This window comes from Mesitornis unicolor, unplaced genomic scaffold (assembly GCF_000695765.1).
Source record: "Mesitornis unicolor isolate BGI_N332 unplaced genomic scaffold, ASM69576v1 scaffold7353, whole genome shotgun sequence".
Lineage (NCBI taxonomy): Eukaryota > Metazoa > Chordata > Aves > Mesitornithiformes > Mesitornithidae > Mesitornis > Mesitornis unicolor.
In genome coordinates, this window is record NW_010173889.1 from 16,555 (window position 1) to 26,981 (window position 10,427).

Consider the following 10,427-nt stretch of genomic DNA (forward strand, 5'->3'; position numbering starts at 1 on the left):
GAGGGGTCGGCGGGAGCGGGCCCGGGGCAGGGGGATGGTAGGCGCAGTGTGGGGCCTCCGCTTGGGGCCGTGCGGCGCACGCTCCCCGGGGATCTCAAGATGCGACGCGTCATATGCGTTATTTGAAGAAGAAATTGTGTAGGAATGCAGTGTCACGGAACTTTTTTTGAAAGATTTAAGTTTTTGTTTGCTTATCGGTGAGAGTTCCCGATTAAATACAGGCTTTGAAGACGGGAGAAGGCAAGGCAGGTATCTGTGGAGACATCGCTTAAAAACTCCAGTAGTACACCAGGGCACGGGGGCTGGCGAAGTGCTCGTCGCAAAGCAACTGCGGAGGGACTTGGGAAGGAAAGATAACCGGGCTGCCTGTGCAAAGCGTGGGTAGATTATAGTAAACTCCATCAGAGAAGTGATAAAAAAGAGAGCAAAGAAATAGACTGAAAAAAAAACCCCAACAAAACCCAACTCAGCACCTGTTCTATTGAATAGCTCCTTCTCTGCTCTAGAGGAGAGGTGAAACAGATTGTTTATCAGGCGCTACTGGTTAATCAAAGCATAATGCAAAGCCCCCTGCTTTTGCAGGAACACACTGATTTGATAGCTTTGTGGAAAGCCTCACCATGCTGAGGGCAGGATTTCTCATTCATGCTAGAACAAGTATGCTGATCCTTAAGGCACTTCTAAGATCTTGGAAGATGACAAAGCAGGACTTGAACTTTCACATCCCAGGTGAAAACACTGTTTAACTGATATGTGAACACTTTTGGAAGAGTGCCACTGCAGCTGGTGGGTCCCAAGAAGTCCCAAAACTTAAGGAAAGGATATTGCTACTTACCTCGCTTTCCCTGCTAAAGTTAAGACTTCTTCCAAAAGCCTCTTTTTTACAAAAATCAGAGTAGTGTTGCATGATCCATAAATTAAAAAAAAAAGCAATACTAAGCTGAGCCATTGAATGTGTCCAGATGAACTTACTCTGAAAGGGGAGTTATAGTTGTACATAAATGCTTTACCAATGTTGTTTCTACACAGACACAGACTGAAAAGACAGTTCATGTCCCAGATGGCTTATCTAAGTTTTAGCTGTCACATGTGAGTTATGTAGTGCTCTCTGTGCTCCATGTGTGTTCTAAGCCATCTACAACTAAAACCAGGTTTCCTTGTTGAGACCCTCCCATATTGCAAGTATCAGAAAAGGCATGTCAAACTCCCAAAATGGTTTCATTTTTAAACAAATGTGTGTTGGAAGTTTAGCTCTATTTCGAGACAGGAGGAAGGAGCAGAAAAGTGGGAATATGAGTGATAAAATACAAGATAGTCCTAGAACACTTTTTGTGGAGTCAAAGTATTAATAAAATTATGGAAACCACCAAGGGGCTGCATATTTGATACCCTGCGATGCTTAAGACTGATATTTTGTCAACAGATGAACTCTTAAGCGTTTTATACATATCTTAAGATGAACATGGTGCTGATCTGAAGATCCTGAGTTCCAGAGACCATAGCCGTTATGTATGCCCTTATTGCACACAGTTTAAAGTGTATTTTCAGTAGTGCCAACACCAATTCTTGTCTTTGTAGTTCAGTCACTCTGAGGAATTACACTGTAAACAGCTTGTTGGTGACCAGTGGTGTGAACTCAAGTTGGCTATGCTTCCTTAGAACAACCCACTGATTAAAATAATAGGGTCTGTCTGCGCTGAAGTTACCAGGGTTGCTAGTGCTGGTAGAGAGTCCTAAATTGGAGAATTGACATTATGGAAATATTTTAAGATGTAGTCGTTGGACATGAGCCTGTAAACATGATTGATCTAATGTTACCTAGCATGAGAACTCTTAAAGCAACAGATTTCACAGTAAATAAACATTATTACCAGATAATGACTTTGTGCCGTAAATAACTTTACACATGGGTTAGCTTACTACTTTCATAATCCTGAACCTTGGTAGCAAGCTGAGTAGTCATCGGCATTTAACTCAATCTGAATGTTGTGCATCCCCTTTGCCTCCATTTTGGAAGAGGAAAACTAGGCTCTGAAAGTATTTGTTGCACCATTCACCACATTGCTACAGTGAAGTGATGTTGGTCAGCCTAAGGGGTTGGGCAGCTCAGGTGTTGCAAGATGAAGTAGGTTTGTTTCCAGCATGTGCTAAACCCCCACAAAAACCACAACAAATCCAACAAAAAAAGCAAAAAAAAAAAAACCAACCCCAAAACCAAATGATACCCAAAGAACTAAATGTGTTAGAATTAGTGAATCTTACCTTTGCCACCTTTTCTTTTGACCACCATCTCCAGTCACTCTAATGCTGGTTTTCTTTGAATGCCATTTATCTTTTAGAATGCATCTACACTAAGCACTTGTGCCTGGATGGGAGGCAGATACACTTGGAAATTTATGACCCTTGTTCACAGGTAAGAATTTTGGGTGGCAAAGAAAGGCTCTTCCTTATTCTACGTGCGTAATGGTAGGCGTTGGGGGGTTACAACCTTTCTGTCTGGTTCCTGGAATTTGTGCTTGCTGTTTTTTTTGAAACAACTGAAATTTTATAGTTGCTGTGGCTCAGAACTGCTGAGTACTTTCCCATTTCATGGAAGAAGCCCTTCATTGCTTTATTTTTCTGTAAATGCTTTTGCACTTTTGGAATATTACTAATAGAAATAACTTTTCCCACTTCTGCATTATACAGGTAAATACAGAGATAAGTTATAGGATCATATGCAGTGTTCTCAAATGGATGAAATTGAGTTTATAAGGCAAGCAGCTTATTAAATGTCTGCAGAAATGGTCAAAGTAGATAGGCTTGAAAGTAAGACTTGCATTCACAGGACAGATCCAAGGAAAGCCATAATACAGGCTTGTACATGTTGACAGCCGAACCATGATCACAAGAAACCACTTCGTAATAAAGCTTTTTGTATGAATTTCCTACTATTACAGGAATAGAGAAGCTTTGGTACTGTGTAACACATGCAGACCTAGGCAAATCTGCCTGGCTCGTAGCATTAGCTCACAAGGTGCCTTTTTGGACAGTGATCATACCTCTTACCAACTAGGATAATGAATGCTAAAGCCAAAGCACTGAAAGTCTGACTCGGGCGTAAGTCCAAGAACTTAAAAACTTAATCCAGGGAGCACATAAAATGAGCCACTAAACAAATTAGCCTTCCTAGAGACAAGCAATAGCAAGAGCAATGGGGATCCTGAAATAGCCACTGTGCCATGTTCACACTACGGAGTCCTCCCTTGCCATACAGTCTGTTGGAAACTGCTCTTCCATGGACTTGTTTCCACCTACCTCAGACCTTGTTTGTAAACCCACCTATAACTTCCAGTTATTATTACATTAAATCCTGTGGCATGTGAACAAATCTTCATTAAGATACTTGGAACAGTGTGAGTAACAGCTATCTAGGGTAAAGCAGATTAGACATTACGGGTAGAGACTTTGGTTGCTACAGTTTGGGAAACTTTTTGCTTTTGAGGAGACCAGAGATCAGCTGTGTTAATGTGTTGCCAGCATTCATTGAGCTCTCTTGTTCCAGTTCTTCCTTCCGAACAAGGCCAAACTCAAGCTGTTTGCTTCCTTCTGCTGTTCTTTTCCTGATTTCTCTGTAGTGCCTGCAGAGAAGTAGGCAGTGAGTAGTGGTGATAGTGCTTTTTGACCTGGTGATTCTAGAAAGAGATGGATGGAGTATGGAGGTCTTGCATCCCATGGGAGCTAGGAAAGGAAAGTGAGTTCTGAAAGGACGTGAAACTAGAGAACAAAGAGTCTCCATTTTTGTTTCTGCTTCTTGAAATCTTGCAGCTCTGAGACCTCTCTCTAGGAGCTGGTTCCTTGTTCTGCAAAGCTCATTGTCTCTTCATCATGGGATCATGACGAGGAAAAATCCTGTTAAACTAAGTTCATTTCTTTTTGTGACAGGGTCACCCATCTAGTTGACCAACAGAAACCAGCAGATGAGGGTTTTCTTTTTTTTTTTAATTTTAGCAAAGATTTTGATACTGTCTCTCACAATATCCTTCTCATTAAAATATCCAGCATACAGCTAGACAAGTCCATAGTACATTGTGTGAAGAATTGGCTGATGGGTTGGCTTTGAAGTGTTATAGTAAATGGGGTTACCTTAGGCTGGTAGTCAGTCACTGGGGGGTTCCCCAGGGCTCAATTTTTGGGCCAGTGCTTTTTAATGTTCTTATAAATGATCTGGATGTAGGAATCAAATGTACATTAAGTAGGTTTGCCGGTGATACTAAACTAGGAGGAGCTGTGGATTCCCTTGAGGGTAGAGGGGCCTAACAGAGATCTGGATGGACTAGAGAACTGGGCAATCAGCAACCTTATGAAATTTAACAAGAGTAACTGCTGGATTCCCCACCTGGGACCAGGTAATCCTGGTTATACATGTAAACTGGGGGACAGGAGGCTGATGAATAGCCCTGTGGAAAGAGATCTGGGGTTTGGGTTGCTGGCAAGTTGAATATGAGTCAACAGTGTGCCCTGGCAGCCGAAAGCATCAAGCACAGCACAGCACAGCTAGCCAGTTGAGGGAGTGGACTGTCCCACTATACACCTCACTGGTGCAACCCCATCTTGAGTACTGTGTGCAGTTTTGGGTGCCTCAGTATAAGCAGGACATCAAACTATTAGAGTGTGTCCAGAGGAGGGTGACCAAGACAGTGCCTTGAGGGCAAGAATTAAGAGGAGTGGCTGAGGTCACTTGGCTTCTTCAGCTTGGAGAATAGAAGGCTCAGGAGTGACCTTAATGCAGTCTACAACTCCCTCAAGGGGGGCCTGTCTCTGGTGACCAGTGATAAGGACAGGAGGAAATGGAATGAAGCTGCACCAGGGGAAGTTCAGATTGGATGTGAGGAAGATTCTTCTCTGAGAGTGTGGTGGGTCACTGGAACAGGCTTCCCAGGGCACCACGCCTGTCAAGAGTTCAAGGATGTCTGTATGATGTTCTTAGTCATATGATTTAGTTTTAGGTAGTCCTGTGAGGAGCAGGGAGTCAGACTCAATGATCCTTGTGGGTTCCTTTCAACTTGAGATAATCTGTGATCCATCTGGGAAACAGCTGTGACACACAGAAGTCACCTTTCCTGCCCCTAAACCTGCTGCACAGTCACCAGAATATTAAAAAAACTCTGTTGTATTAAAGGTACTGAGGTATTTAAATAGTGCTGGAAACCTGTTTCATCTTTTCTTTTTCATGCATCTCCTTTCACTGCCAGCATTCAGTTACCATCCATTATGGTAAGTTACAGCCATCCCAGTACAGCTGTATGCTGCCCTGATGCTGAGCTAATCAAGGCAACCAGGGTGGGATGTTGGTGGAGGGTGTATGTTGCAAGGAGCTAAATAGTAAACTAGTGAGGGAACAACTTAAACAGTTCTCAAATTACTATCCAAGATGGGTTTTCCACAGACCAAATTTGATTTTTTTTAATCAGCTTCCAATATTTGACCTGTCTTGGGTCACATGGTCTTGCTAACTGCTGCCAAATCATCTGCAAGGATAAGCTAATTTAAAATATTTTTGAAATTATATTCTGTAGCTTAGTGGGACAGTTTACAGCTGTTGATTTCTAGAAATCCAAGTGGGACACTTTCTTGGGATGAAGGGGTTGAAGGACTGGTACAACCCCATTATCACTCTTGTCACCAGTTTTATTAAAGTCAACTGCAGCTTGAAAGATTTTTTTTTTGTAGCCTTGTATAAATTCATCCTATAGGTAAATAGTTTCAGACTTGAACAACACAAAAAAGAAACAGAAGAAATGAGTGGGAACAAAGAATTTTTGACAAATAAAGCTCACTGCAGTCAGAATATTAGGAACATTCAAACCAGCTATAACCAGAAACAGCATAAATACTGGTGGCTCCTGTAAGTTTCATTCTCCTGTAACTGCAAGATATTCAGCGTATGTAACAGCTGTACAGGTTATGCAACTTTACTGCTTAAAGCGTAAATGTTTCACAATGAATTTGTCGATGATTCAAAGTGCCTTCTGTAGTGATGGTTATTTAGTAGGGTTTTGGGGCAAGACTCACCTGAATTCAATGCCAGCAGTTAGACCTGTTAATATCTTTTCTTGCAAAATATACAACATTCACAGTGAAAAATAAAATGCTCTGAAGTGACAACAGTGACATTCTTTTTGCATGTGAATTTCAACTTCTTTCAGCCACAGCGGGGGAAGCTCTCCCTCACAGATGAGCTCCACTGGGCTGATGGATTTATCATTGTTTACGACATCAGTGACAGAGCATCATTTGCATTTGCAAAAGCATTGCTGTACAGGATCCGAGAGTCTCACATAGGAGCTTGTAAAAAGTAAGTGGCATTATTTTTGATTCTCTCAGCAAACATACAGCAAAAGCCGAGAACGCTTCTGTGAGCTGTAGGCATCCTAGTAGCAATTAAAATCCAGCAGCATCCTAGTGGCATAATACCAGCAATAAGGTACCTGAAGGTAAACTGTATTTTTGAGGTTGAAGTCTATTTCACTGTATCCAAAGCCAAGTACATAAGGATTTCTGTTCTTATTTTTCTGCAGTATTTAGAGAATTGTTTTTACTCCCCCACTCCTTTACCATTGGGTTTAAACCCAAATGTGGGGGTTCAAGAAAGCATTTCTCACAGTAAATTAATCTAATACCATGAATGTCTCCTAAACTGCCCTTAATGGTGATCTCAACATTGTGCACACGGTTGACCATATGATAAGGAATAAACTCCTTACCTTCAAAAGGAACCACTAAAATTAGGAACCTGAATACATGCAGTGGTGTGTATTCCTACATCAGTCAGCTGAGGTGCTCTCTAAATAAATGTGTGAAATCCTTTCCTTGCATCAGAAATAGAGTAAAAGAAAACCAAAACCAAACCAACGACACTTTCCTGTCTGTTTTACTGCTGGCCTTTCTTAAGTTTTTTTTTTCTGGATGGAGTGATTTTAGCAAAAGCTTGGAATTAGGATTTCTGTGTGTTCTTCTGAATTATGCCACTGACACTAATACATCTCTTTTGATTCTATTCTTTTATCTACAAATGGAGATAATTATCAGCTTGCTCCTTCATGAAGTCCAGGAGCTGACAATATTCTAGGCAGCACAGAGTATGAAAACTGCAGTGGATGAAAAAAACACATTAATTCACTGAGTAGAGGAACTAAATGAAAACTCTCTGATAGAGAATAGGTTGTCTGGAAAATCCTTAGATATTTGACTGTGGCAAATGGAAAACTATAACTCTACCTGGCAAGCTTAGGGGGCTCGTTTGTTCTTCTGGTTTTTTTTGCAATGCTGCTTATCATGAACGTACATAGTTTTCATATGAACTGCATATAGCACAACATACAGTGCAGTACTGTTAACATCTCTTTAATGGGAACCTTTCTGATTTCAGAATGGTCGAGTCATCAGTATTTCTGGTTGGTAATAAACGGGATTTATGCCACATGAGGGAAGTTGGCTGGGATGAAGGACAGAAGCTGGCTATGGATAACAAGTGCCAATTCTGTGAACTGTCTGCAGCAGAACATTATCAGGAAGTTGTGATGATGTTCACAAAAGTTCTGAGGAATATCACCACAAACTTCAAAGTGAAGGAAAAGAGACGACCAAGTGGATCAAAATCAATGGCCAAGTTAATCAACAATGTGTTTGGAAAGAGAAGGAAATCTGTGTAAAAGTTGGTTTGTCTTGAAGTGTAAACAAGCTGAAATAACAGAGCACAGACAGCTCTTGGGATTCAGTCAATTCCTCCAAAGGTTAATGTCTGGAGGAGTAAGACAGCAGAAACCAAAGACAGGAGACAGTATGGTCAAGGGGACAAAGTAGACCTAAAAGACCTGACCTTCTATTTCCAGTTCTCCTACAGATTTACTGTGTTAGGGCTATGTCACTTAAACTGTAAGCTGCTCCTCTTGCCCTTTATATTGTAAATTCTTCCGAGGAGAGTTTTAGTCTATTTATTCAACACCAGCATGGTCTTGGATAGAGCTGCTAGGTGCAATGGAAGTATAAACACAGTTATTTCCAATAAAATCAGCTTTGCTGATCAAAATCTTACTTCAGAATTCTGAGAAGTAGTTGTGTTTGTGCAAGAACACTTGCCCTAAAGAAAAGCAAAATACTGTTACTGTATGTAATTACTGTATTTGTATTTAACTCAAGGAAGGATGGCTCAAATCTTCATGTGCCTAAAGGTGCCTAACACCTGCTGAAATTCATATTAATTAAATGCTTAAATACCTTTTGTAGATTAGGTGACTACCTGCAAAGCTGCCTTGCAGAGACACCAGAAGTAGTGAAGCAGGTAAAGAAAGCAGTATTGTTTCCTGTTTCAGTTTTGTTTTGTTGGGTTTTTTGATTGTTTTTTTTTGAACTATGAAAGGAAGTGGAGAAGGTTGAGGAGGGTGGGAATTGAAATGTTAGTGAAATGTTAGTCAGTGAGCATTGGACTGTTTTGGAAAGGTCATTGTTAACTGAAATAATTTTATGGCTAAAGCCAGTGTAACATCTTGGGCTCATCCCTTTCATGCAGCAGTTCTTGTGAGCTGTAACAAAGTTTCCTTACCTGTAAGGTGGATGTGCCTGTTCAATTTTAGATGGTTGTGGAAGCTTGAAAAGCACATGGACTGGTAAAGAGCACAAGTTCTTTAGGATGTCTGTCTGGATTTAAAGGTCAGCCTGCTGGTAGGACCTGTGCTTCTCACTTGCATAGAGTGTTTTTCTTAAGGACCAATCTCTTTACAGCTAGTCATCGCTGTGGTATTGAAATGATGCTTGAGAGAGCACTAAGGAATATGTTAGCTACACTTTTCAAATGTGGATATTAAACATCAGAGGGATCTAAATATGTTGTCAATTGACATTCAGAGCTCTTACTGTAGACTTAACTAAATAAGGGCTTAGCCCAGCATGTTTGAAAGTGCTGTGCTCATACAGAAATTATGAAAGGGAAGAGAAGTGATCTGAAAATGAATTACAGAGGACAGCTGGGAACTTTGTAAGTTGCCAAGTTGAAGCCTGCCTCAGCTCTTAAATTCTACCTGCATTGAAACTAGTGAGATTACTTATCTGCCACAGCAGAATCCCGATTTTCAAATGTCCACCCTCATAAGATAACATAAAAAAGCTATATAAGCTTAGCATTACTGTTGTAAAAACAAACTAAAGCACATTTTAATAAGTGTTGACCAAAGATCACTTCCTTTTTAAAAATAAAATATAGTGTTTATTTCACATGTTTTAAGACTACAAATATTGGAATATAGTTCTCAGTGTTGACAGGCACAGTGTTGCTTTATTTCTATGCAGGTGCTGCTCTGCCATATCAGGAGTAGTGTATTTAACTCTACTGTCAGTATATATGAGGCTGAACTTGAGGACTACTCATGTACACCCTTCAGCTTTCCAGCACACATGGAATTCCAGAACTACTAATGGCCTGTTGGTCTGTCAGGTAGCTGCATCTCATCAGTTCTAGCATTGCCAGATCCAAAAACTCTTACCTGTATTTACTGCTATGGTATTAAATAAACTGGATATAAGACTGATGTATTAATCCTTTTGGTTTTTTCTTTACTGTGGTATAAAGCTACAGATTTTATTTTTTTTCCTTACTACTGTAGAAGTAAAGGACTATGCAGATCTGGAGTTCATATTAGAAAAAGTAAATCTTGGAATCAGATGCTTGCACAAAGGAGAGCTTTTAGCTGTGTTTCATGTACAAAATGAAGAAGCCTTCATGTACACAATGAACAGTAGAGAACTTTTAAAAAATTATTTTATTCTTTCAAAATCTGTCAAGACAACCAGAAAAGCTAATTAGTTTTTATTTGCTCATATTAATGGGAATGTGGACTTCCAGAAAGGTGGAATCCGCAATATACTCCACAGTTTTCCTTCCTGTTTTGTCCAGATGGTGTAGGCATTGGAATGCAGAGTGGCTGTCTTCTGGCCGCTGTGGTAGGTTGCACTCACTTGAAAGCCAGCTGGAACAGCTGCAGGATGCATTTAGACTTAAGCATACTAAAGCACCCAGTGTAGGCATAATTTGATGTTCCTGGGATCAGGATTTCACTTCTATTGCTGCTAAGTGCAAATGAACAAGAGTGCAGAATTTGGGAAGGAGTTAAATTTTAAAGCAGACATACCATCTCCCTTTCTACATTTATTTTATTAGTATTTACTTACTTAAAAGTGAAGGCCTTCTAAAGAAAAATAAGATACTTAAAGAATGTGTATATAGATATTATTGCTAAGTCGTCTTGGAGTTTTAACAGTGAATGTAATATGTTACTGGCTGAACCACATTTGAAAATGCAAGCAAGAACCCTGCTGGCATAAAAACGTAAATGATGTAACTGATGTTTTATGCTCATCCTTGACAGTGACATCACATAGAGCATATCAGA

The 10,427-nt window shown here is 40.3% G+C and overlaps 1 protein-coding gene across 1 annotated transcript in view; it reads left to right on the forward strand.

Moving 5' to 3' along the window:
* LOC104537852 (ras-related and estrogen-regulated growth inhibitor-like protein) overlaps positions 1–8,062 on the forward strand; it is a gene marked incomplete at its 5' end in the record, with an annotated part of 8,711 nt that extends 649 nt beyond the window's left edge. The window contains 3 exons of the mRNA XM_010180865.1: positions 2,340–2,413; positions 6,195–6,337; positions 7,412–8,062. Coding sequence (XP_010179167.1) covers positions 2,340–2,413; positions 6,195–6,337; positions 7,412–7,694 — 500 coding nt within the window. The remainder of the gene's footprint in view (positions 1–2,339; positions 2,414–6,194; positions 6,338–7,411) is intronic.
* Between the last annotated feature and the right edge of the window lie 2,365 nt (positions 8,063–10,427).